At 38.4% G+C, this 26,705-nt stretch overlaps 1 protein-coding gene across 4 annotated transcripts in view; it reads left to right on the top strand.

Annotated features, from left to right (window-relative positions):
- The window catches only part of IQGAP2 (IQ motif containing GTPase activating protein 2), a 114,031-nt gene extending 87,326 nt beyond the window's left edge, over positions 1–26,705 (top strand). For all 4 annotated transcript variants that reach the window (XM_015848846.2, XM_015848847.2, XM_015848845.2 and 1 more), the window contains 23 exons: positions 143–233; positions 4,448–4,609; positions 5,579–5,721; positions 7,208–7,378; positions 9,151–9,234; positions 9,550–9,621; positions 9,788–9,857; positions 10,174–10,382; positions 11,034–11,183; positions 11,670–11,833; positions 12,397–12,621; positions 13,197–13,337; positions 13,667–13,751; positions 15,819–16,051; positions 17,224–17,356; positions 19,415–19,517; positions 20,448–20,589; positions 22,317–22,404; positions 23,217–23,429; positions 24,104–24,264; positions 24,726–24,869; positions 25,214–25,322; positions 25,812–26,705. In XM_015848846.2, coding sequence (XP_015704332.1) covers positions 143–233; positions 4,448–4,609; positions 5,579–5,721; positions 7,208–7,378; positions 9,151–9,234; positions 9,550–9,621; positions 9,788–9,857; positions 10,174–10,382; positions 11,034–11,183; positions 11,670–11,833; positions 12,397–12,621; positions 13,197–13,337; positions 13,667–13,751; positions 15,819–16,051; positions 17,224–17,356; positions 19,415–19,517; positions 20,448–20,589; positions 22,317–22,404; positions 23,217–23,429; positions 24,104–24,264; positions 24,726–24,869; positions 25,214–25,322; positions 25,812–25,925 — 3,207 coding nt within the window. In that variant the 3' untranslated portion in view covers positions 25,926–26,705. The remainder of the gene's footprint in view (positions 1–142; positions 234–4,447; positions 4,610–5,578; positions 5,722–7,207; positions 7,379–9,150; positions 9,235–9,549; positions 9,622–9,787; positions 9,858–10,173; positions 10,383–11,033; positions 11,184–11,669; positions 11,834–12,396; positions 12,622–13,196; positions 13,338–13,666; positions 13,752–15,818; positions 16,052–17,223; positions 17,357–19,414; positions 19,518–20,447; positions 20,590–22,316; positions 22,405–23,216; positions 23,430–24,103; positions 24,265–24,725; positions 24,870–25,213; positions 25,323–25,811) is intronic.

Here is a 26,705-nt window from a genome sequence, read left to right as displayed (position 1 = left end):
GTTTTGCTATTCATTTTAAGTGGTCCAATTACATTTAGTGCTTGAGGGCTTTGCGAGGGGAGTTTGTGTGTTAGCTCTATCAGTATGTTCAAATACTATTTTATATTCATTTTTGTAAGGCTTTTCTCTATCCATTTTCCAGGAAACCCAAGATGAATCAGCTGTTCTGTGGCTGGATGAAATACAAAAGGGAATCAGTGATGCCAATAACAATATGAAAGAGGCTGCAATCTGTAAGCATTAAGCTTTATCTGTATTGTTCTTGTTCTTGGTCTTGAAAAACTGAAGTTGATGATTTTTTTTTTTTCCGCTTCAGGGAAGTGTGGCAACCTTCTAAATACAGTGAAAGAAACAAATGAATATTCTTTGTCTTACTGAATTTAGGATGATTTATGTCTGCAGGGTTATTGCTGGCTTCATCTGTGGTTACTCAGGTTAATGGGTCCAACATTTCCATTGTCAGTGTGCTTTCATGTAACTGTTAGAACAGAAGGAAATGAAGACGGGTGATGTGTTCAAGAGTTTATTTTGCTTCTATAAGACTAAAGTCTTGTTGTATGTTGAAATATTTCAGAATTTGATCTAAAAACTTATTTCTATATGATGCCTTTTATTAAGTGCTAACAAATAAAGATTAGGAACACATACTTCAAAACACTTCAAACAAAAATATGTTTAAAAGTACTTAAATACATACACTTTAAAATACCTAACAAGTATCTAAAAGGAATAAAAAAGAGCACTCAGGCTTTTTGGAGTTGCGTATGTTCTTCCAGCCTCTGAAAAGGAGGAAATGTGTAGGAAAAAATGTTGAGGTGCATTCTGTCAGCGCATTGTATACAAGATGAACTGAATGCCTTCTGCAAATATAATATAACTAATTTTGGTAAAGTAGCTGTAGTGCATAATTACTTTGGGCTGGCATAGATCTGATGAAGTTTCAAGCTTGCGATTCAGGGCTGGGCCACCTCCTGCTTGAATTGGATCCAGTGGGAGATGGAATGAGACTGCACCACCTTCTTTTGCACCCCGAGATGTTAAGTACATCTGCTGTATTCAGCCTTCATTAATGCAGTGCTGTCATTTGTTTACTTTTAGGCAGGCAGGCTGTGTCAGTATTAGTGCTTTGAAAGTTGTGGGTGGAACAAAGCAAGCATGGCCAGCTATTACAGCATTGAACCTCCTATCTGCTATAGAAACAGGCAATGTAATGTAATGTTACTATTTTTGATCCGCTGTCCTAATTCAAGCAGTAAGATGTACTGAGGACACTTAACATCAGTTACACATCTAATAAAAGCATCTGGATTGTGTTTGCTGGGACAGGATCTGATGCAGGGTCTTTGGTAGAGTTGATACCCACTTTTTCCACAAAAGAAGGTTCCTTTCAATGCTACCCAGAGGCGTGAGAAAGCTTGAGGAAACATCTGGGCACAAGGAAGGGAAGGAAATGCATAGCATATAAACAGATGTGAGCTAAAGAATGACTTGAAAACATGCCTGTTTGTGTCTACTGCTGTAAGAACATTACGAATAGATCACATAAATTGCATACAGAAATCAGTGTGGCATTATCTGTATATCAGTGCCATGTGATATTGCAAATAATAGCCATGGCTCAGCTACCAGTTGTTGCAGTGAAGTTTTCCTGTGTGTAATCCATGCCAGTTTTCACGGTAAATACATAACTTTTGGTAATCTAGTATGATCAGTAGAACTGTTTTAACAAGTCCATGTTGGAAAGAAGTACTAGAATCCTGTGCTCTGCCTTCCAGGCTGAAATGAAGCAGTGTCTGAATAGCACATTCGTCAGAAGTGCTCTAGGATTTTGAAATTAAAAACTGAGATTTCCCCACGGCACAGAACCTGATACTTGCTGTGACAAATGCATCCTGTTTTGGGAAGTCTGCATGTTCTGTTCACATAGTCTAAACTTAGAAAGCTCAACTCAGTCGATACTTGGAAATGAACTTTTATTTTTAACTATCTCTGAGAAGCTGTTTTTGAAAGGCAAACAACTCCTACCCCTGCCCCTACAAACTTGTGTACAGATGTGAAGGCAGTGTAAGTCTTGTTTTTGTTTTACTCTGGACTAAGGGTTTTTTGAGATTTCTGCAATAATGGTGACAGCAATCACATAAAAAAGAGTGCTGACACTGGAGAAGTTCTGAACACTCCCTGAGTTATTGCAGTGCTTTAAATAAGCATTTAATACTTTAGTATTAAGCCTTTATGAACCATCCTGCCAGTAGAAGATTGTATCTTTGTTTAGGAAGACCTGTTCAGTAAAACACTTCCTAATTCCTTGTGGTGTTTGCTGTGCAGTTTGCATCATCTTACTTAATGTCTCAAATCATTTCTCCCTTGTCCAAGTCCTTGTCCAAGAGGAGTCCAAATGAGGCTGGCTGAATATTATCTGTGTAGCATGACAGCTTTCAGGAAGAGATATCAGTGCAGACCTTCAGCTTTGAAGGGGAAGGGGCTGTCTGTTGAAGTAATGCATGTCTTGGAAAAGTTGTGCTATAGAAGGGAGCTGATCTTTGGCCCCATTGAGAGTTCAGGCTTATCACAGCAGGCAGCTGCATCTTTGTGTGTATTTGCTGCTTGAAGAAAGGATGGGTGCAGAAGCGCTCTTTGCTGTGCTGACCTGCTGGAAGAGCAGGTCACTGCACTGCCTGATTATGATGGCTAAGGCTCAAATAACTTGTAATGCTACAAAACTATGTGGGCCTTAATCAGAGCAGCTGCAGCAGAGTTAACTGTTCTTTTCTATTGAATTGATATTTTTTCCACACTGTTTTTTCCTTATGCTTTCCTGCTAAAATAAAGGCATGATTAGTTAGAAGATGAGAAAAAGTTAGGTAACAGGGGATCTGCAGAAATAATGTTAAGCTGGGTTGCATGTACTTTTGCGTTTTCCAGCACCTCCAAACAAAGAACAAAAATATTCAGTTCCTGGTGACCAGAGCTGAGAAGGATGATGGGAACATATATGACTATGGCTGAGCCACCTTGGCCAGCAGCATGTATTGCTGCTGTTAATGTACTGCTTCCCTAATTCCTCACTGCTGATAGCATATGCCTGGGCACCGTCATAGCATGGCTGGGCATGACTTACTACAGTCTTCTGGGGGAAGCATGTGTTTGGCATAGGACTGTTCTTTTGAAGCACAAAAACATAGCAGGATGTCGTTTGGTGGAGGTCCAGATGGTAGTGGTGTGGTGTTGTATGTTCATTTGTTTCTCAGCTGGCTTCCACATTCTGTGGATGTGGATCTGTTTCTGTCCAGACAAAGCTGAATATAATCATTCTACTTCAGTCAAACCAACCACCAAGGTAAACTGTTTTTTGCTGAGATGCTGTCCTGCTAGCTCAGTCCCACAGAGTGCCTCCTGCATGTTAGCCAAGTCTTACATCTGCCACTGAGCACATTTTGTCAGCTCTAGATGGAAAAACATACATAGGTCAAGCAATGAGAGGGAGACCTTTTTTGGGGGTGTGAACCCTTTTTATCTTAGCTCAGGAACACAGAAAGTAAAGTGTTTGGTGCTGCAGTGTGGAGGGCAGAGTGGGCTGCATCCACTTAACTGGTGTATAATATATGACATTCCAGCTGTTTACTTATTCCTCAATGTATGCACCTTGAGCTTAGATGCAAAGGAATACTGTTTAAGGTCAGAGGAGTATTTTCTAAGCAGTACCACATACACCTGTAGTGTGTAGTGTGTTGTGTGCTGCTATGAGTTGTCAGGAGTAGAAGTTTCACTTTCTCTGGTGATGGTAGGGCTTGCACAAAGAAAAGGATGCTTGGGAAACCCTGAGTTGAATCATATGGGTAACTTAGTGTACTTGAAAGTTAGAACATGTCTCACAGCATTACTTTTGTGTGCCCTGAGAGCAAGAGCAGCATCACTGACAAAGTCAACAGCATGAGCTTGCTGCATCAGTGTGGGACCAGCTTCCAGTCTGAAGGATAAGGAACACTTGCTTCAGGATTCTGACTATGGTGCCGCTGCAATATTGCAAAACTTTGTTCAAAACAATTGGAATTTATTCCAGTTTTGCCTGGCAGAATCGAATCATTATAACACAATGATCCCCTGCATCTCTGTCAGGATCCTGAGTGATCTGGTGCCTGCTGGGCAGGCTGGGTGAGGAGCACCTCTCAGACCTTGTCCTGATGTCAGCTGCTGTTCTGCTGGATGGGCAGCAGCTCTGCCCTCACTGCTCTCAGTCACACTGTGGCAGCATTCCCACCTGCTGGAAAGCTGTTCTCTGTAATACTCTTCCCTATAAGCATGATAGAGGCAGTAGAAAGGTGAAGCACTGCACATGGCATGCTGGCTGTCTGTACCAGCATAGAAGTCTATTGTATCAGAGTTGCTAGAGGATAGAACTGTGGGTGTGTAATGTATAAAACAATTTTCTGTTGTTGTTTTTCCCTAGTGGCTGCTGGGATTTCAATGATTAACAAGTGCTTGGAGAAAGGTGATTCACAGCCAATCCTGATGACGCTGCAGTCCAAGTTTGGTTTACGAGTTGTTTCAGAATGTGCTGAAACTTATTTCAAGAACCTCTCGGAAGCCCAAAAGCTGAAAACTAAAGATGGTAAAAATTGTCCTGAGTAGGACAGTTTGGTATTTCCCTGTCACTGAGGCAACTGGGAAACTGACATAATAGACATAAAATAACTGTAAATGAATGGGGGTTGGCTGCTAATTTTTGACATGCATTGAGAAATGCTGTACTTGCCAGAGTACTTTTAACATGATGGTGAACTGTTATATGTGTCATCCAGAGCACAATGTGTGCTGGGGGAATAAGTCTAGTTACAACTTAGAGTCTAGCTAAAATCAAGCTAACCTTTGAGAGAATTCAGAGAATATTCTCTTTGTCAGTAGTCCACCCCATCAGAAAATCACATTACTATCTGATTTTGTCAGCGGACAAGGGAAAGTGTTAGACTGCATGCTCCAGCCTTAAGGGCTACTGTAAAAGATCAGGCTCTGCTGGAGTGTCCATAGTCCAATTATGGACAGTGTAGTTTAACAGAGAAACAGGTATCTGCAACATGAGTTTGCAGATGGCTTTTTGCACAATTGACCTTATCAGCTGTACTTTGGGGCCTTTTGTCCATGAGGAAATGAGGTTTTTCCTGCTTTTCAGGATGCAGCCTGGTTTATCAAAGGCAGTGATGTGTACACAGGATATCTGTGGTGGGAGCTCACTTGTCAATAAGTGTCTGGCCAGAAGGTGGCAAAAATGTTTTCTTAGAAGCAGTCTGCATTTTTTCTGGGAGGTTATGGGAGACATGGCATATGGTGCTTCAGCATTAAGCTCAAAAACAAAATGTGCCGAGATAGTGAAGTCAACAGTGGTTTTGTACAAACCTCACAGATACTTTGTTCTAAAATAATGATGCTGTTCCGTGTAATGAGGTAATTTGAAACATCTTTATCTAGTGACTTCGAATGTAAAATGGCTCTGTAGCAAAATGTAGAGAGAGGAGTGGGTACGGAAAGCTGTAAATTATCAGTGTAATGGGGCATATCTGATAACAGCATGTATTGCTTTCAGATTCTAATGAAAGCCCATGGATTAAACTCCTACTGAAAAATATGTATAGTTACTATTACAATGTGGAAACTGAGGAAGGTACCTGTGCTGTCCCTGAAGGAGTTGTACCAAAAACGTCCTGGTTAACTGGTGAAGAAATCCAGGTAGGTGGCTAAAATGTTTACTTTGATTGCAAGTTAGCAAAGCATACTCGAGGGACAGGCAACAAGACGTGGCAGTATCAAGGGAATAGGCTGTGCTGGGTGAGACTGTAGATCATTTTAGTGCAGTATCTGCTTCTGACAACAGCAACATCTTCAGTCAAAGATGAGTGTGACTGCAGTCTCCTGCAATACTAGCAAAGTGCATAGGTTGCTCTGAAAGTAATGCCTACTATTGATTTCTGTGGAAACTACAACAGATACAAGGAGCACAGTAATACTGTTTGGTGATGAAAATTCTCAACTACAAGAGAACTTCAACACAATCACCATCATTAGCTAAGCATGTTTGCCAGCAGTGAATAAGAACCTGCATGCCATGCTTCTTAAAAATAAAAATAAAAAAAATCTGAAATGTTAGAGATGAACCACTGTTTAATAGCTGCTATGACTGCATCACTGTTAGGAAAATGTTGCCCCTGAAGTCCATCTTCCATCTCTTTGGGCCAAGAAAAGTCAGAGGATGCCAAATCTGGACCATATGGTTGGAGTGGTAACATAACCCAGCCAAGCATGGCAGTGTGCTCCACCATCTTCAAACTGGCACAGAACCTGGTTTAGTTGTGTTGCAAAAGCACGGTTGTCTTCTCTGGCTTGACTCTGCAAGTTTGAGCCTTCAGCTTTGTCAGCACTGTGATGTATTGGTTGAAATTGATGGTTTGTCTGTGTTCCAGAAAATCTAGAAGGACCACATCTTTCCTATTCCAAACAACAGTGCACATCACTTTACCTGCTGAGGGCTGCATCTTTAGCCTTTTCTTCAGTGGGAAATTCATGTTACCACTCCATGAATTGCTATATTGACTCTGACTCACAGTGGTAACACCACTGCTTATAATTAGACAGTCCAAGAAACTGCCACCTTCAGCCTTCAGTAGGTCCTGGCAAAGATGCATACAGTATTCTTTATGTTCGTGTGTGAACATTTGTGGGAGCCCCTTCTTGCAAACTGTGAGATATCCCAATATTGCCACTACCATTTTCCACATGTTGAAGCCAATATTCATTTCAGAACACAGTTCCATGGCCACTGATTTGAATGGATGAACTTACCAAAGTACTCTTCATTTTATGGTGTGACAGCTGTGCCTGACCATCTTGAATGTGTCTTGACCATCTTGAAAGCTGGGTGGAATCGTATATGATAAACACCTCCAGGGAGGTGGTTGAGTGTGTGTTTAAAACCCATTTGGATGTGGTGCTCAGGGACATGATTTAGCAGAGGGTTGTTAGAGTTAGGGTACTATGGTTAGGTTTTGGTTGGACTTGATCTTGAATGTCTTTTTCAGTCTGAGCAATTCTGATTCTATGATTCTGTAAGCCATACAGACAAAGAGAACACAGACCAGATTTCAGAATGGTTTTGGCTTTGACAAGGTTTTCTTGCTTACCTCCTTTTAAATGACCTTTTTCTGTGATTGCTTAACAGAACATTGTTGGGCAAGTTACAGCAGACTACAATCGGAAGCAGTTGTGGCTTGCTAATGAAAGTCTGATTGTTCAGCTGCAAGCCCAAGCAAGGGGATTCTTAGTCAGAAGGAATTTTCAGGACAGAAAAGCATTCCTTCGAAACCAGGAACCATCTGCTATCAAAATACAGGTATTGTACTGGAACAAGAAAGTGATCTAGCTTGGGTCACTTTGTGCATGTGACAAGTTAAGTGGCTGATCACTACTGATAGTATTGACTCAATCTATTTTCCTTATCAGCGATAGTCTTCTGCTCATGCATTCCCATCCTAGTTGGAGTGTCCATGCTTCTAAGTAGCAAACCTCCAGTTTTCAAAGAGTAGATCGTACCCACCTGCTGACTAAACTGCTTCAATGGAAAAACTTTAAACACATAGCACTGGCTTTATTCCAAGGTGCTCAAATCTTCTGCAGTATACCTAGCTATACACAGGACTAAATCAGGAGCTTCACTGAGTATCTATGCAAAAATTCCTCTGGCAAAGCTTGGCTTGAGAAATGCATTCCTTTCTATGCTATCCAAACTTGTAAGCTGTTTGCCTGTGCTCAATGAAGTTATAACGGGGTAGGGAGTGGCCAGGTCTGGAGCCCCCAGTGCAAGAAAGAGAGCTGTTGGAGAGGGTCCAAAAGAGGGCCACGATGATAATCAGAGGGCTGGAGCACCTCCCCTATGAAGACAGGCTGAGGGAGCTGGGCTTGTTCAGCCTGGAGAAGAGAAGGCTGCAGGGTGACCTAGTTGTAGCTTCCAGTATCTAAAAGGGGCCTGTAAACAGGAGGAGAGTCAAGTCTTTGAAAGGGTAGATAACAGCAGGAAAAGGGGAAATTTTTTTTAAGTTGAAGGAGGGAAGATTTAGGTTATATCAGGGGGAAGATCTTTACTATGAGAGTAGTGAGGTGCTGGCACAGGCTACCCAGAAAGGCTGTGGATGCCCCATCCCTGGAGGTGTTCATGGCTGGGTTGGATGGGGCCCTGGGCAGCCTGGTCTAGTATTAATTTGGGAGGTTTGTGGCCCTTCCTGTGGCAGTGGGGTTGGAGATTAATAAACCTTGATGTCCCTTCCAACGCAAGTCATTCTGTGATTCTGTATTCTTGGTCTCTGGCAGTATTACTTGGACATCTTGGCTCTCCAAAAGAAGCGTAAAGGAAACTTTTCTGTGTGTCAAGAGTTTAAACACTGACAAATACATGCATGCTGGCTATATAAACTAGGAAAGCCCACCTCTTGTTAGAAACAATTTATTTAACTCCTGAAAAACAATCAACCAGACACCCCTTGCAAGGTTACAAAGAAATGTACAACTGATTGTTTTGGTATCTACAGTAACTTAATGAATTATTATATTTAATGCCAATTCCTGTTTTCTGGATTGCTTTAACTTTTCTGCATGGTGCACGGTCTCAGTAAAGGAATGCACTGATGCTTGAGGAATTTAGGGTCCATGAAAAAAGTATGGAGAAGTTAAGGTAAATGAAGTTATTGTATGACTGTCTTTCATGGCATTAAAAGAGAAACAGCTTATGAAATGCCAAGGAGTAGAAGACAAGAATGAAATCAAAGGTTGGGTATAGACAAAAGATAAAGTTGAGAGCAGCCGTATTATTTGCCTTTGAATCACCAAAGTGAGCCAAATGAGGGAGCTCAGAGGTGTCTGTCCATGTTACAGGGTGATGATACTGAGTGACTTAGGAAGTCCAGAGACTTAGGAAAGAGGCCATGAAAAGAACAATGTGTCAGGGTGCCATAAAAGTACAAGCAAGCTTACTTGTAGGCTAATTAACTTGTTAGTACAGTGGCAGTTTTTCTGTATGAAGCGCTTTTTTGTTAGTGATTTTGGTGTGTATGTACGCAAACTTGAATAAATGCTTGTCTCCTATTGGTATTAATGGTCTCTTGCTTATAGGCTTTCTGGAAAGGATTCAAACAAAGAAAAAGCTATGTTAACAGACTAAAGGTGCTTCAAAGCAATGTTGCTGCTGTTGTCAAGGTAAGATTCCACTGAGCCTCTGGATCTGAGTATGCTTCATCCCTTTAGTTGGTGCTCTAGTGCTGGGAATCTGAGGTGGGCATAGATAATGCTAGGCATGTTCCTAGAGCCTCAGATTCAGCTTGCTATTTTATTTTAAGACCTTCAATTTGGCCACTGAATTGCAGGAGCCTAATGCTGCAATCACCTAAGGCCCCAAACTTCTGAGAACAGTACCTACAGCAGAAGACTGTCAGAAACAAGTTTAAAATGCATGCACTCGATTACATACAAATCACTTCTGCAGTGTCTCTTAAGTTGTAATTTAATTTTCAGATTCAGTCGTGGGTCAAAATGTGGCTAGCAAGGAGAGCTTACAGAAATAGGCTGCAGTACTTCAAGGATCATGTAAGTCCTTTTTCTTCATTTTGAACATGGAAAAATAAAATGGGGGTAATATGACAGCATGAGTGTTTCTGAGAAGCACAGTAATGAGACCACCAGCTCTGCAATAAGTTTCTGAATAGGAATGTGTCCTAACTTGATTCTTTTTCTTGATTTTTGTCCCTTCCAGAATAAAGAAATTGTGAAGATACAAGCATTTCTCAGAGCAAACAAAGCCAGGGAGGATTACAGAACACTAAGTAAGTGGTAACACTTAATTAGTGGACGTTTGGAAAGAAGTATGTGACTGTCAATAAGTTTTTAAAACACTTCCATCCAGGACTTCTTATTATAGGTGAAAAACAACTGCGTTACAACTACTTGCACCTGCTTGTGAAGAAGTATGGGAAACTGTTTTAGAAAGCTGCATTTATGTAGTATGACACATATTCAGTTCTTGCTCTAAATGGTGTAACTTTCTGTTCTGCAGCTCAGATTTCCTTCACAGTGATCAGTTTCCTCAGTTTTTCAGTGTTTACTATTGCTAACTAACAAGCCTGTTTATTTCAACTATAGTTGGTGCTGAAAATCCACCCTTGCCTGTCCTGCGCAAATTTGCCTACCTCTTGGACCAAAGTGACTTAGATTTTCAAGAAGAACTAGAAGTAACAAGATTAAGGGAAGAAGTAGTTACGAAGATTCGATCCAATCAACAGCTGGAGAAGGACTTGAATTTAATGGATATAAAGATTGGACTGCTGGTGAAAAACAGAATCACTCTTCAGGTCAGCAGGCTGTGTTCAGGTTCCTTTGGCATCCCAGCAGCATGTACTGGCTACTTCTGTGTGTTCAAGGAGTTTGGGATTAAAGAGTTAGAAGACATGTGATGATGGAAGTAATCTCAAGTGCAGGTTGCACAGGTTGCTGTCCAGATGTCTTCTGAGCATCTCCAAGGAGAGAGACTCCTTAAACTCTGGGCAACCTATACCAATGCTTGATCACTCACAATTAGTTAAAATTGGAAAAGGAAAGCTTCCTTTGCTTGTCTTAAGTAATCTTGTCAAAATAGCTTGTGTTGCTTTGTTGTCCCAAGTAGTATATCTGCTACTGAATGTCACTCTTGGTTGGTAATTGCTTGGCAGATTTTAAGCCTTTTTGTTGTGGTAGAGTCTTCTGATCATGTTTGAGATCTTGCTCATTAATTAAAGGATGAATGAGTCTTTAAGTGGGATTATGATTCCTGGTCACTCACTGTTGCATAGTTATACTGGTGGCAAGGTAAAGATGTCCGAATACAGTATCAAAATACACTAAGTTCCCAATAAATTACCTTGTAGTAAGATTACTTTGTAATCTTTAAAGTAGTTGGAAAAATGTTTATCTTTTTGCTTTTTTGGTGAATATATTGTCTAAATTTCTGATCTCATTGTCTACAGGATGTGGTACTACATAGTAAGAAGCTTAATAAAAAGAGCAAAAATCAGCTAGAAGAGATGGTTATGGTTGACAAACAGGGTATTAAAGGCTTGAGTAAAGAGAGAAGGAAAAAACTGGAGGCTTATCAACATTTATTCTACCTTTTACAGGTAAGTCAAGGTAGAAATTAACATTACAGAAATTTGCTAAAGAAAAACATGAGTGCTGCTTACTTTATTCTACTGTTTACAAAAGTAAAGAACGCAGAAAGATTTCCAATTGATGGTAGTATATAGACCGCTGTAAAACACTGTCTCCATCTTCTAGTATTTCCTGTAACTAAGAAAATCCTTGCCTGTGCAATACATAATGCTGTTTGGTTTGTGAATAACTAGGTCATACTGAAACCAAAGAAACAATTTCTTTTATATATCTTTTAGTCCATATGCATTAATACTATTTTACCCTTTGTTGCATGTGGTAAAAGGGAAGCTGTATATGTACAGTATATGTAATATACTTATTTTTGTGTTCTTTTTTTGTTAATCTCACTTAAGGTTTTCTAGAAGATGAAACCTTCCAGGACAGATTGCCTCTGTGGGGGTGGTGGTTTGTCTTGGAAAATGTTGTTCAGATAATTTGTTTGTTTTTCGTAGACTAATCCCACATATCTGGCGAAGCTGATTTTCCAGATGCCTCAGAACAAATCAACCAAATTTATGGATACAGTCATCTTCACTCTCTACAACTACGCATCCAACCAACGAGAAGAATATCTGCTTCTCAAACTCTTTAAAACTGCTTTAGAAGAGGAGATAAAGTATGTGCTTTCACTACAAAATTTCAGTTACCTTACAAACAGTTCAATACATTTGTCATACATGAATAATGATAATAATTTGGTTAAATTTTTCAGTTGATGTGAAACCATGTATATATGTAAATGGAGAAATTTGTTTTCAAAACAATTACTCGTTTCTTAACTTAAGGTATTTCCAGTTTAAAAAAATATATATATCTTTCTATGATTGAGAATATTTTGTATAGTCACTTGGAAAAGTAAATGCTATGGTTCTTGTTCTTGGGAGATTAAGGGTGAGGAAAGTAAATGCATGTTCTGAAAATGCAGAATTGGTGAGTAGAAAATGAAACCTTGTATTTCACAGTTATTTTGGTTCAGAATAGATATTTTACTGGTCACTTACTATGCTCTGTTCTAGGCTGATGCATTAACTCATATTAGCATTCACAGAATAACTGGTTAGATTGTTCTGTAAGACAAAATTATATGAAGAAGACAGCATAAATGTTTCAGCATGCAAACATAGATGGCAGAGATGACTGCGTACATAAAATCTAAGAACTGTTCTGTTGTTGATACAGCTCCAAGGTAGACCAGATACAGGACATTGTCACTGGAAACCCTACTGTTATTAAGATGGTTGTCAGCTTCAACAGAGGTGCTCGTGGCCAGAACACTCTGCGCCAGCTCCTGGCACCAGTGGTGAAAGAGATCATGGAGGATAAATCCCTCATAATTAACACTAGTCCTGTGGATGTGTACAAGTCATGGGTAAACCAGCTAGAAATGCAGACTGGTGAGGCCAGGTGAGTGGGGAAGATAAATATATCATACCATCTCTTGAATAACTGAGAGGTTCCTCAGTTCAGTTCCCTCTTTCCTTCTCTGGCATATGGTGCTTATATTCATACTTCTTTCCTGCCTCTATTGGAAGCAAAATGAGAAGTTTTCTTGGGAAGAAGTGCTTATAATACTGTACTTTAAGCTTTACTTTAAGCTGTACTTTAAGAACAACAAAAAGATCGCTTTTCTGGTCATGTGTTTCATCTTTGCGTGTAGTTTACCATGCCATAATAGATTTCCCCAGGCGTTACTGTAATTTAATAGCAATATCCTGTTCTTCTTTGTCCTTCTAAGGAACTAAAGATTGGGACTTACAAAATCCCTTTAGGGGGAAGGCAGATGATGTCACGTTCACTTCCACCCAAATTAAATTCTCCCTATAAAAAAAGCTAAAGCACCTGAAATGTTTGTTGCTTTGTAAACTTCAGCTGTATTTGTCATGCCTCTTTTTTGTGTTCTCACTGATGGTCCCTATGAAGTAAAAAGAAAAATGTTCATTCTCAAATATATTTAGCATGGTTTAATGTCTGTTTCACAGTAAATTGCCATATGATGTTACCACAGAGCAAGCATTAACGCACACGGAAGTTGTCAATAAACTGGAATCATCAATTCAGAGTTTGCGGACTGTAACTGACAAAGTTCTCGCATCTATATTCTCATCTCTCAATATGATGCCGTAAGTGCTGAGCAAGGTCTCTCCCAGCTTCTGTTCATGTGAGCAGTGAAGCTTCATACAGAGTTCACCAATGGTGATACTTTCCAATTACGTGGCTTGATATGTGCTTCTCAAATGACATTCCCAGTAGAGGGAGTGGTTTCTCCACTTCAGCTGTGCTTTGTCCTTAGGAATGTCTTGAAACGTCTTGTATGTTCCATCGTTGTCTCATTTTGTGTTGTAAGTGGCTGAAGAAAGAGTCAATAACTTGGGGTTACTAATATGATTTGTGTGCTTCATGAAAGTCTTTTCATTTTTTTAACTTTTCATCTGTTCCACTCCATGTGTAGTTATGGAATGAGATATATAGCCAAAGTTCTGAAGAGCTCACTCCATGAGAAATTCCCAGATGCAACAGAAGATGAACTACTAAAGGTAGATTTCCAAGGGCAAACTGCCAACAGCATGTTCTTTTAATGCCAAAGGGGATTTTTAATATCATTCAAAAGGAACTGAGAGCACCAATCTTTGTTTAAGGAATCTTGTATTACTTGGGTTGTGAAGGGGAAGTGGAAGAGAAGGGAATTCTGATGCTACAACCTAGCTTTCTTAATCTGGGTCCTTAGCAATTCCTAGTGACAGTGCTCAAACTGTTTTGGATTGCCAACTCAATAATACCTCTTAGCAGGTTGGAATTTGTGACTTATCTTTTTTGTTTTGTACCCCACCAGCAATCCTTTCATGAAAAGAACACTGTGGTCTTGATTTTTATTTATTTTTCCCCCTACCTGGACTTAGCAAATTTAAAGTCATAAACAAGAAAAAAAGCTTGTAACTTAAAGACAGAAGAAGAGCTTTCAAAACAAATTATCTCTAGATCTTTTCATTCAATTACACTCATTTAAGATGGTTATAAAAGTGAAAATGAGGCTTAGGATGAGAAGTGTGAGTGAAGAGCACACTACTGGCATAGTGACCACCCCTAGGCTGTCATTGTCATGCTGCCTCTCTAGAGGGCCTCAGGGAACTCATTTAATGAGCCAACAGCCAGTTGAGAGACTGGAAACTTAAATTAGAGCTACTTGCATTTCAATGAACAGAATTTTCAATTTTGCTTTTATTATTGTTTAATTAAATTGTTCTGAAATTGCAAGGTATTCATTTTAAGGGCCTTTCCTGTTATCTTTCCAAAAGGAAGTGTCTTCATAAATAAAATTCTTAGTGCCCATTTTGAATACTTCAGATTCCTCAGCTAAAAATTTAATTCAGCTTCTGTACTCTAGCAGTGCTCTGGAAACTTGCAGGCAGCATTTCTCAAGTAATTCCAACTGTCACTTCAGTAGTACAGGTTAAAATATTGCTCAGCTTAGGAAGTAAGTAGAAAATGAACATAAGGCACCCATCTGTGAATGCTTTGTAAGCTGGAGGTTCTTCAGGTGACTACACATAACCTGAGGCTAACTGCAGAAAGAAAAGTTCTGCCTGTTTCTACATCCAGGAGTGATGTGGAATAGGCATCTGTGTGATACAAACCATTGCAAGATTGCTATAGAGTACAGTTTTGGGAAATCTGATCTCTAGTCTCTTTAAAGGTATTAGAAACAAGGGATAACTTGCCAATTAGTATAGCTGATTGTAGCACCCCAGAGAATGAACCTATGGAGATGGACCTACCAAAGTCCTGTCAGAAAGGCAGAGTTTTCAAATACAAAGAAGATCAAAAGTTTGGAATACAGTTATATTTTTTTTCCTGTTGGCTAAATCCAATGAATGGAAGAACTGAACTTAAGGACTCATAATTGATCTTTGAGCAGTCGTTAGTACAAAAGATTGATTCCATTCCTATGGTTATACGGCTTTTAGTACTTTCATGAACTAGACCTTTTGTGTTGAGTGTTATTTGGATGCTTGTTGAAGTGTTGGAAAAATCTGTGGTGAAATGAGCATTTAGTTTTTCTCATCCATAATAGTTAAATAGACATCTAAGAGCCATTTTAAACTGTGTGTTTTACTCATTCTTTTAGCCAGTGTTTAAAAATAACAAACTATAAATAGCTTTGGTTTCTGGCACTAGTTGGAATATGAATTAGAAGACTTTGAAGCATGTCTGGTAGGTTGCTGACAATCAAAACCAGATGGTTGTCTTTAATAGAAATATTCTAATTGAAATCAAGCAGTTCTATTTCTGATTATTCTGGTATCTTTATGTAGCTGCTTAATATTTTGGGAAGAGGTTGCACAAGAAAGTGATTGGTTTAGCATGGAAGTATGCATGCTTGTTTTTCAATTGTTCTGTAATGGCTTAGTGCCCATTACTGTGACTGCATCATATAAAATACCACAGACCCTTGTCAGTTGGCTGTGTAGGTAACATATGCATCCCAGGAGTCTTTTCTCATCATTCTCTACCACCAGTTCATGTGGTCCAAGTTAAAAATTACTTCTAAAGTTTTGTGAAATGTAATTATTGTATGTAAAGCAAAGTTCTCTTGATCTTCTTAGATTGTTGGAAACCTCCTTTACTATCGTTACATGAACCCTGCCATTGTTGCTCCTGATGGTTTTGATATAATTGATATGACTGCTGGGGGACAGATACACCCTGACCAGAGAAGGAATCTGGGTTGTGTGGCAAAAGTCCTTCAGCACGCTGCTTCTAACAAACTCTTTGAAGGAGAGAGTGAACATCTGTCATCTATGAACACTTATCTCTCACAGACATACCAGAAGTTCAGGTATGGAAAGCTCTCACAAACAGCTGTACAGTGCTACAGTAAGAACACTCTTCTAGAATGAGTATGGCAGACTAACTAGCTCATGTGAATTCTTAGATAAATAAATAAAAATACATTGTTCTGCCAGGCTCGAAGTTAAAATTGAGAGAATTTATCACTGCAGAAGTTGGAGTAGTAGTAGTAGCATGGTGTATTTCTATTTGAGTATTACATGGACTACTCATCAGCTCTGCTGATTTGATTGCAGTAAGATTGCTGCAAATACAGAAACAGTGTGTTCCTCAGCCAGAGCTGAAAGTTTTTTTTGGCAAAAAGACTTAAGATGAAAGAGTAGCTTTTTCTATTTGTTGTTCTTGCCATTTTTGTGAAGAAATTTTATTCTTTCATCTTTGTACAGTCATAGGAAACTGTTTTGTTACACTCAGGGCCACATATCATGACCCATCTTTTGGGGTGGCTGCTATTATTATCTTGCAGTATTCTTCTGTCTTGTGACAAGACCATTTTTGTAACATCTGTTTTTTACCATCCACCTTTAATGAAAGCAAATGTACTGTTATATGTACGATAGCTTTCCTGGAGAGGGAAACCAGCCAAGAACACAAGAGTATTTATGCTGCTTAGTCCTTCTATTTATGGAAGATGCTATTTAAGAGCATGTCATAAACATGAAAAATAGGATAGAAAATATAGCAAGAATAACAAAAGTTAATGAGGGAGATAATGTATGCGAGTTGCCCCTTTGATTACTACAAGAGGAAGAATCTCTCTTCTAATGAAGCAAACTTGTTACAAAATTGAGTCTCCTGGGCTCTTCAATTCAAATAGAAGTTATTTCTGTGGGAACTTAAGACATAACCTTTAAAGAACTAAATTCAGACCTCTATATAGACATTTTTAAAATGCCAGTTTATCATTCCTTGCTGAGTAAGGATGAAAATCTAACATTGAAAATAACATTTCAACAGTTGTAGAGGAAATTGTCATTAGTGGTTGAAAGAATCTGTCAGGGATGATATATTTCTACATCAACACAAAGTGTTGACTGTAGATTAGAAGAGAAATATAATACATGTTGAAGACTTAATTGTTGTTTTTATACAGCCTAGTTAAGGAAGGGAAACAATTATTTATTGTTCTCAGTTATTAATCTCATTATTTTTTTTTCTTAGGAACTTTTTTCAGGCAGCGTGTGATGTTCCTGAACCAGAGGAGAAATTCAACATCGATGAATACTCTGATATGGTGACCCTCAGCAAACCTGTCATATATATCTCTATCGAAGAAATTATCAATACCCATTCGGTAAGTGAATACACTTATCAAGAGATCTGAACTGTATAGACTACAAATAATGCTGGCAGACTGTCTCTGGGGAAGGAGTAAAGTCTGTTCTTCTCCCTTTTGAAATAATTTCTTTGCTCCCTGAAACGGTATGGAATTAAGTCTTAGATTTTCCTTTTCCTAGAAGACTGCTTCCACAAATTATCTTGAATGACAATGAAAATGTAATGTTGTATGATGTGGGGAACATTTTTGTTTCTATGGCATGGCTAGCCTGTATTTATTAATACACTTCCTCATCTTGGTTAAGACAGTGAGCCTAATTTGAAGAAGTTACTGTTCCTCTGGGAAAATGAAAACTCAGTGCATTTTACGGCTCATACGTCATTTGTTGGGCTGGAAGCAGATGCAAATGTCTGATTGAGAATGGGCAGAAGCTGTGGCTTCCTGTCAGTTCTTTATGCCGGGTAAAGAACAGATTAACTGCAGTCTGTAGTATGACTCATTAGGGTGTAAGTTTAATGTCTGCCACATGGTACTTTGTTAAGCTGGTGAGGTAGCATTATTTATTTTTTAGCTTAAAAAACCAAACAAACAAAAAAGAGGGAGATGGAAAGTCACAGTAGAGAACCACGGAGAACCTCCCCATAACTTTGTTTGAAAGACTACAGAAAAAAACAGAATGGTTCCTGTGCACCAGAGTGCAAGTTGACTTAATTCAACTGGAAATTAATAGCCTGGATTGCAAAAAACATCTTTGGTGGTTTGTCTTTGTGGGTATTTTTTTTTTTAAATCTTGTTAAGGTGTTGACTTCTTCTGGTAAAGCTGTTCTGTCTCTACTGTGTCCATGGAACCATAAGGGATTAATTATTACTATACTATTTTATATTTTTTCACAAAATACAAAGTGTGAAATAATTTAGTGGACAATAAACAGGGGACATTAAGGAGATCGATGACATCAAACATGACCACTGTGCACAGCTGTATGCCTACAGGAAGCAATCGAGTCTGAGTACTACACTTTCTCTTACTGAAGTAACTCTAGCAGAGATGAGCCGTGCCACCTCTTCCACCAAACTTCCTACGGGCTTTCATCTTCCTACACTATCCCTTTCCTGTAAAAATTCAACTTTCTATACTGCAGCTCAAAAATTAGTTTGAGTAACAGGAGATGAATAAACATCCCTTCTTTTGTCATACGTCATTCAGCTTAAAAAACAAAGTTTTTGAATCTGCCCTCTGTCATCTCTGGTGATGCTTGCTTAACGTTTGTTTTGGTTGCACAGCTGCATGGGATGTAGCTGAAATGAGGGATCTGTTGGATTTGCCAGCTTTGTTTTGCACCTCTCTGTATATCTCTCACTTTTGCACCAAATAATCTGTTCTGTAAAAGTGTTTGTCAATCTGTGCTTGAGTAGCATTATTTACATTGGAGTTTGACCTGGTATGACCAGTGTTTCTCAGTAATTCTCGCAATATAATCAGTGTTATGTACACTGTTGTGCTATTGCTGCACTTCAAAGTGGGAAAAAAATAAATTACAGGCCTATAATTCTCACTTAACTGTTTTGTATGTAAGATTGAAATGCTGGGCTTGGTGTTTTTAGTTGTCAGTGAGGTTATGGTAACCAACAACTTCTGACTGACTATAATTTGCAGTACTTAGAAGACTTAGAAACCTGGGTAGATGTAAGGCATCTTCCCATGTGCCACTGACCCTGCCTTCATCTCTCTACAAGACAGTTCAGGATGCAACGCTGAAATGCTTTACTTGTGTCACTGCCCTTTATTATATTTTATTAGCTGTGAAGGCATATCTTGAACTTCTTTGTGCTCAGCTGTGATATTCAGCACTGGAAATGCCTGCAGAATGAACACAATAAGCTGTTTTACATCAAGAATAATTCTAAACTTATTGCCTGGACCTGAGCATCCTTCCCTCTGCTTTCCACTTACCTTGGGTCCTCAGTAATCCCAATCACAGTGGGTCTGGTATTATAGTCTCCTGATTTGTATACAAGTATAAAGACAAGGTATGCTTTTCAGTCTATAGCTTCATTTACTTTTGTTTGTAGCTACTATTAGAACACCAGGATGCTATTGCCACTGAGCCAAATGACCTGCTGAACGAATTGCTGGAAGGGCTGGGACCTGTTCCTGATGTGGAGTCTTTCCTTGGTAGGCCATTATCCATCTTGATGTTTAATATTGCTCTGGGGTAGGATTAGCAAGGGACACAAACTCTCATCTCTCTCTCATGTTACCAGCCTCCTCATTTTCTATAGAATTGTACTCTGTAAACTTCTTGTGACATCATTTGCTATAGCTGAGCCTTCTAGTAATGGAACTAAGTGCAGTGCTGTTCAGAGTCTGTGCATCCAGCTCTGTTTGACAGCACTGCTATTACATGCACAGCTTCTAATTTCAGTATTGACCTTAAAGATGAATTACATTATATATGATGCTAGTGCTCCTAAAAATTGTTAACTTGTGCTCAAATTGCAGACAGAAAATGATATTTTTAATAATCTGACCTTAAGATTTATTGTTAGCTGCAGAAGAAAAGAGAATTTAAATAGCAATTTTTAATTCTGAGACTTAATTTTCCAGATAACAGTGAAGTTTTAAGAACACTAATCTATTATAAAGTTGTAAGGAATAAATGTGGCTGACATTTAATTGCTGTAATTGTGTTAGGATGTGAACTGTCTTTCCTTCCTGTTTGGAAAGAAGTTATAGCATCACAGGTAATGCCAGCCTCCAAGTGAATAGCTGTTACCTGTTAGCTGTTTTTCACTGTTATATCTATTAGGACAAAAGGATGTTAAATTCTTTGTATTCTTCATTAAAAGAAGCATGAGTCTCTTGCAGAGCAGTACAAAGATAGAGAAGGATTAGAGGCGTTTCCAAGATACTCTGTGTGGGCTTAGTAGTAGATGGCTTATGGTTTTGTTTGTTCAAAAAAACAAAGAGCTACTACGAATGGTAGGAATGGGCATACTATAGAAACCTCTGACAACATTGTGATTTCTCTATGCTGTTGTTTTGTCTGATGCACTGACATGTGGGAAAGTTGGCAAACTTGAAGTGAAAAATGTTTCCTTGCAGGGGAAGGGTCTGTTGATCCCAATGACCCTAACAGGGAAAGCACACTGAATCAGCTTGCAAAAACAGAGATTTCATTGTCTCTAACAAGCAAATATGAGTTACGAGAAGGTGAAGATCAGGACCTCAAAAGCCTGATGATAAAGTAAGTTTTGTTCCCAGGTATATGTTCTTGAGAAGTAATAATGTAGTTTTCTTCCTTGTTTAAATGTGTTTTTCAATTTGCAAAAGCCAATTTGTATTCAGACATACTCAGACTTTTGAATAAGTCAGAGAAACTGTTGATTCTTCCAGAATGTTTGTTTTTCCATAAGCTTTACTGCCACTTCTATTTTGGACTTTGATTGGCCCATTATCCCAACTAGAGCAAGTACTTCTCCAAGAAATTCTAAAATAATTCTGCTTTGAAACATCACAGCCTTAGGAAATTGGAGATGAAAATCTGTTTAGATGTGTATGTGTGGACAGTATTACTGTCCTCTCCTCCCCCACAGATGAAAACTTGTTCCCTGACCTACTGCCATCAGCTGTTGTAACAGGATGTGGCTGTCACTTCTGAATGAATAGTGCATGCTTTCATGCAGGGAAAGGAAATGTTGTTTATTCTATTTGGTCAGCAGATAAGAAATGGGTACTGGGATAGCCCGTGAAGTCAAAATCTATTAATAAAAGCATTTATTATCATTTATTGGCACCCCTTCTTCAAAATTACTTAAAATTGCTCTGAATAAGTATTAGCTTACTTAATATCCTGTGGCTAACTGAACAATGGAATGCGTTCTTTACTTCCATCCTTAGTCCTACTTCCTACCAGAGAAATATCAATGTATTTATTTTTAAATGGCTTTGTTAAGGCATCTGTGATTTATAGTTACCACTGTCTAGAAGACTTCAAGGTGCAAAGGAGCTTCCTGGTGTAGCAACTTACCTTCCTGGCAGAGGAGGAGTGAGGCTGGGGTCTGCCTGTGCTGTCAGTCATTCCCACCCTGCTGCTCCCTCTATGAAAGCTCGAGTCAAACTCTAGTCAGCATTTTTTTGTAATACTGTATGCAATTGTATGCAATTATTATCTTTTGTCCTACCCCATTACATACTTGTCAGAACTACCAGTCTTGACAAACGTAACAAAAAACTCCTACCTTTTTTCAGCATGGTCATTTACCCATGTAAACTTGATGTTTTGTCACAGAAGCCCTAGTCATGCTTAGATATTTTACTCAAAAACCTAAGTTGCATCTTCAGGTTTCTGTTGACTCCTAAGGACAGTGAGCTGTATCTCATTTGTAATAGCATCCTCTAAATAACACAGTTCTGTGGCAGGACTTTCCTCAAAGTATTATAGATAAGCCTCTACCAAAAAAAGATCTGGTTTACATATCAGGGTGAAACAGCTTCCCTTCTTTGGGTGAGGATGAGCTCCATGTGCAGTCACTGCAAAAATATCCAAACTGTGCATCAGTGCATTATGTCAACTGCACAGCTCCTTCAGATGTTCAGCATCTCTGAGTGCTCTTCCACTTCATTTAGTAAATGTGATCCTTAATGTACCTGCCTAGTTCAGGCTACAGAAATATGACATTTCTTCCTCCTCTTATGTTATGATCATAATTAAACTACTCACATAGACTGCCGTTTTGCTGTGCTAACTGGTGAAGTGTTTTCTAAAGTGAAAGAGAGAATAGTATGTACTTATTTCTCTTCTTGACTGTGCATAAGTCAGATATTCAGTTCTCAGTGGAAAGCCTGAAATACAAGAAACTAAGCATTACCAAGTATAAAGGGCATGCTTGCTAGCTTTACTGTTTAATAAATTGAATGCAGTGATGATCCTTTGACAACTGTTTTCTGATATCCATGTATCCTTTTTAAAAGGACCAAAAGACTTATTGTGGATATGATACGAACACAGCCAGGAGATACACTCTCAGAAATATTAGAAACAACAGCCACTGCACAACAGGTGAGTGATGTGTTGTATCTGAATAGGGAAGAAAGTTATTTTGTTTAGCTATTTGAAAGACATAAGAGATTTTTGACAGCTTTTCCTGTCATATATTCCTATAATAAAGAAATTGTTGTCCATTTTTTAACTACTTAGCTCTGGAGTATTTTAAATGCAAGAATTCAAATAGTCTTTCAGTCTGTGTATGGTAACAGCTTTGGGGGAACATAGCAAGATTTAATTGTTTGGGGTTTTTTTAATCTAATACAGCAACAGTAGCTTTTGTAATTCTTTAAATTTTTGTAAACATGGCCTCTTCTTTTTTATGCTATATTATTATCAAATAGCCTGAGGTGTATCCCTCTGCTATTTCTTATTTTCTCTTGTGAACTTTGGAATCCTAAGTTCTCTGCTGCCCAGTATATTTGCTTAAGCAACATAAGCAAACACAGGCCTGGGAACTGCTGCTATCAGCTGAGGAGGAACTGAGTGGGAAGAGCTCCCAACTGAAGATGTCCCCTGGAGATACTGATTCTGAGTGTGCAAATCTTAGCTTACCTCAGTGTGTGCGTGTGAGTTGTCATACAACTCAGCCACTGAATCTTATAGCTGATTTCAAATGTGCTTGAATTAATTAAAATTTATGTTTATACGATTAGTTGCTTCCAATATGGATTGTAAGATGAGCATGTACAAACCACTTGGTAAGAACACAGGAACAAAGACCAAACCTCAATCCTTAGTAATCTCTACTGAGAACTCATTGCATCTGGGTATTTAACTGTTACACTGAATTGGAAATTAACTGTTCTGGATTTGTTTTTACCCAGGAATCTGAGCACTCAAAACTTGTGGAAAAACGTGCCATTTTAGATTCCAAAACTCCAGAGAAAATGAAGCGCAGTCAGTCTATTTTTGAAGATGGGCAGCTACCAATAGAACAAAAGAAAAGGAAAATACAGAGAAACCTCCGGACTTTGGAACAAGCGGGATTAGTCTCTTCAGCAACAAAGTACCAAGAAATTATAAATGAGATTGCTAAGGTAAATTGAATGTGCTCCTTGCATATGGATTGATTCTGTGCATCTAGGTTCAACCCAATCTAGACAGAAATATTAAGAGATAATCAGGTCTGGATAACAATTGCTGCAGCTGCACATTTTGCAGTTCTGGTAGTTATGCAATAGAGTACTATCTTTCATTTAGATCATCAGCAAACTGAGATTTGATTCTTATTTGGATGCTCCAGACTGTTAGTGTAGTACCTTGGGAATGGTTGCAGAGTTAAAGACACCACAGCTTGCATTCACTTAGCTTCAGCTACCCCCAGTCACCATGAGCAAGCAGATACAGGCTTGCACACAGAAGAGACAAAGCTGGTGTTTGGCATGGGCCATAGTGACAATATTGCAAGGCTGGCTTTCCAGCTGGAAGCTCCAATGGCTCTGTTGGGTTTTGAGGCAGCACTGTAATCCTGCATTGCAGTACTACAGAGAGCTCAGAGCCATCCATCTCATCTCCCTTCCAACTATTTTCTAATAGCTTGATTTACCCAGAAGTGGAAAGTTACGTGATTTTCCATCAGTGGCAAACCAGAGTAGCAATGTGGTTATCTTCTGTTTGGTCACATAAACTATAGTGCTCAATACTAGCAAACTTTTTCTAAATATCAAGTTAATAATCCTACTACATAACAAAACTGAATCCTCTATTTAAGGATATCCGGAATCAAAGGAGATACAGACACCACCGAAAAGCTGAACTGGTGAAACTCCAGCAGACTTTGAATGCACTTAACTCCAAGACAGCATTTTATGAAGAACAAATTAATTACTACAACACCTATATAAAAACTTGTTTAGACAACTTAACAAGAAAGTGAGTAGTTTCTTCTTGTCTCTTAATATTTCTACACATTCTATAGGGAAGGAGGGCAGGTAAAAGTTTTCTTTCCAACAGATAGACAGAGGTGGAAGTTTTCCCAGTACATACCTCACAGATCCAAAACTTAACTTTAATGGCCAATTCTATTCAATGCCCATTACTGTATGCTTCCAAACTGCTGTTTTTAAGTGATGGCTGTGGACTCTTTTAGATTGGGTTTGCATTTCACAATGAAGTTCAAATAAGCGCTAGCAAATGTTCTTTCAAAAGCATTATGAGAAACATTTTGACTACTTGCGAAGCAAATAAAACTCCCTTGAATTCTCAGACTTGGTTTGAGTATTACTTTAATTCATTAATAGCAATGAACAAAGCTAGAAGAGTAGCTGAAATATAAAATACAAAAATTTGTACTGGTAGATTAATCATAAGCCATTTTTCTTCTTCTCTCCTAGAAATTCAAGGAGGTCAATTAAACTAGATGGAAAAGAGGAAGTGAAGGGCAGCAAGAAACTGAAGCAGGCATCATTAAAGTACACTGCTGCTAGGCTGCATGAAAAGGGTGTTATCCTAGAAATCGAAGATCTCCAAACCAACCAGTAAGTGTGGTACAAGCATTTTCTAATCCACATCTCCTTAAAGAGTCTGGCTTTCATTAGAATTATTTTCATCTTCATCATTTAATTTGCAGTGTGGTTTCTCACACCTTACTGCTCAACTAATGGCAAAGTGACAGATGAGCAAAGTTTAAGATAGCAGTTCTGACAGTCCTCCAGTGCCTGGTCTTGCTGCTGCTTGGAGGGGGAGATAAAGCTGTTCTTACACATTGATGCTTCTGGTGAATTTATTTTCTTTATTCTGCAGATTTTCCTCTTGACATATTCTGAAGTATTTTGAAACTGCATATTGTACATACTCAATGACGCGTATGTTTTGATTTAAGGTTTAAGAATGTGATGTTTGATATCACACCTGGAGAAGAAGTGGGTGACTTTGAAATCAAAGCAAAATTTCTTGGTGTTGAGATGGAAAAAGTGCAGCTTCATTTCCAGGTAGAGTTCTGATTTTCTCACTGTGCTCTATAGCTCCAGGTTGCATTTGCTCTAAATAGAAAGAATTTCAGACTTCAATATGTCCATGAACTGTTTGATCAACAGACTGGTCAAAAAGAGGTCAAGTGGGGAATAATTATGTAACTTATGTAGAATGCTGGGTTTGGAGTAGAGATAATGTATATGCTAGAGTGACCACTAAATGCATCACACCAAATGCCATATCACTTCAGTGGAAGGAGTAAAAGCATGAAGAAATAAAACACATGGGAAACAATCTTTCTTTTAGTTTGCTGCTACTAATGGCCTGTGATTAGGGATCTAGAGAACATGCAGTGTTTTGCATACCTACCTAGCAGTTGCTTATAATTGTTGAAATTGTGAGGGGCCAGGAGCTTAAGATGGTTATTATGTGATGAAACTGACTCAATCTGGTTATTGTGAGGTATGGATTCAAGCAAAGGATAATAATTTTATTTATGATTACAGGATTTGCTTCAGATGCAGTATGAAGGTGTGGCTGTAATGAAAATGTTTGACAAAGCTAAAGTGAATGTTAATTTGCTTATATTCCTGTTGAATAAGAAGTTCTATGGAAAATGAGTGTCTTCGGATATCATGGACTACATCTGTCAGTCAGTGGGAAGTCTACTCAGTATTTTGTTTCTTGCTTTTAAACATTTGAAATTTGTCATTGGATTTTGACTTAAAAAAAATACAAAAAACAAAAAACAAAAAACTAAAACACCAAATATTCAGAGGAATGTACACAGTGCCTTTGCATCATTGATAGTAGAGCAGAAGAATAGGAGATAGTATATTTTAAACACTTCCAGATCTCATTGGTGTTGGTACTTTCCAATCAAAATATTGTTTAGGACACTCAGCTCTTGTGGATATTAAGTAGACAGAAATTGAATTTAGTTGAATATATATGCCTCTTCCTATTAAAAACATGACCTCAGATATATAATATAGTTTGTATTAGACATTTAAGTTTTTACCAAAAGAAATCCTAATTTGTTTTTAGGGGATAGCTTGCACAAATATTTAGTTACATACTAAGCCTATTTTCTGGCAGTTGTCAATTGAAAGAAAACTTATTGTGCAATTCAAAAATTTTTATAGGTAATTATAAAGTGACAGTAATGTTTTGCTAAGGAAAAAAATATATTTTGATTCATTCCTACTAAATAAAATGCACTACTGCCTTGTGTAAAATGACATTTTCTACATTCACATCCTTTTGAGTGGCATGGGGGTATCTGAACGGTAAACAGCTGTTCAGTTTGAAGTATTTGAATACATAAATTGTGCCTGTCTGTCTTTTTTTTTGTAAGAAAATAAATGCAATAAAATCAGTATTTAGATTTTTTAAAAATA

Source organism: Coturnix japonica, chromosome Z, assembly GCF_001577835.2.
Source record: "Coturnix japonica isolate 7356 chromosome Z, Coturnix japonica 2.1, whole genome shotgun sequence".
NCBI classification, from domain to species: Eukaryota; Metazoa; Chordata; class Aves; order Galliformes; family Phasianidae; genus Coturnix; species Coturnix japonica.
Note: the sequence above shows the minus strand (reverse complement) of the source record. Positions and strands in the feature narration are given on the sequence as shown.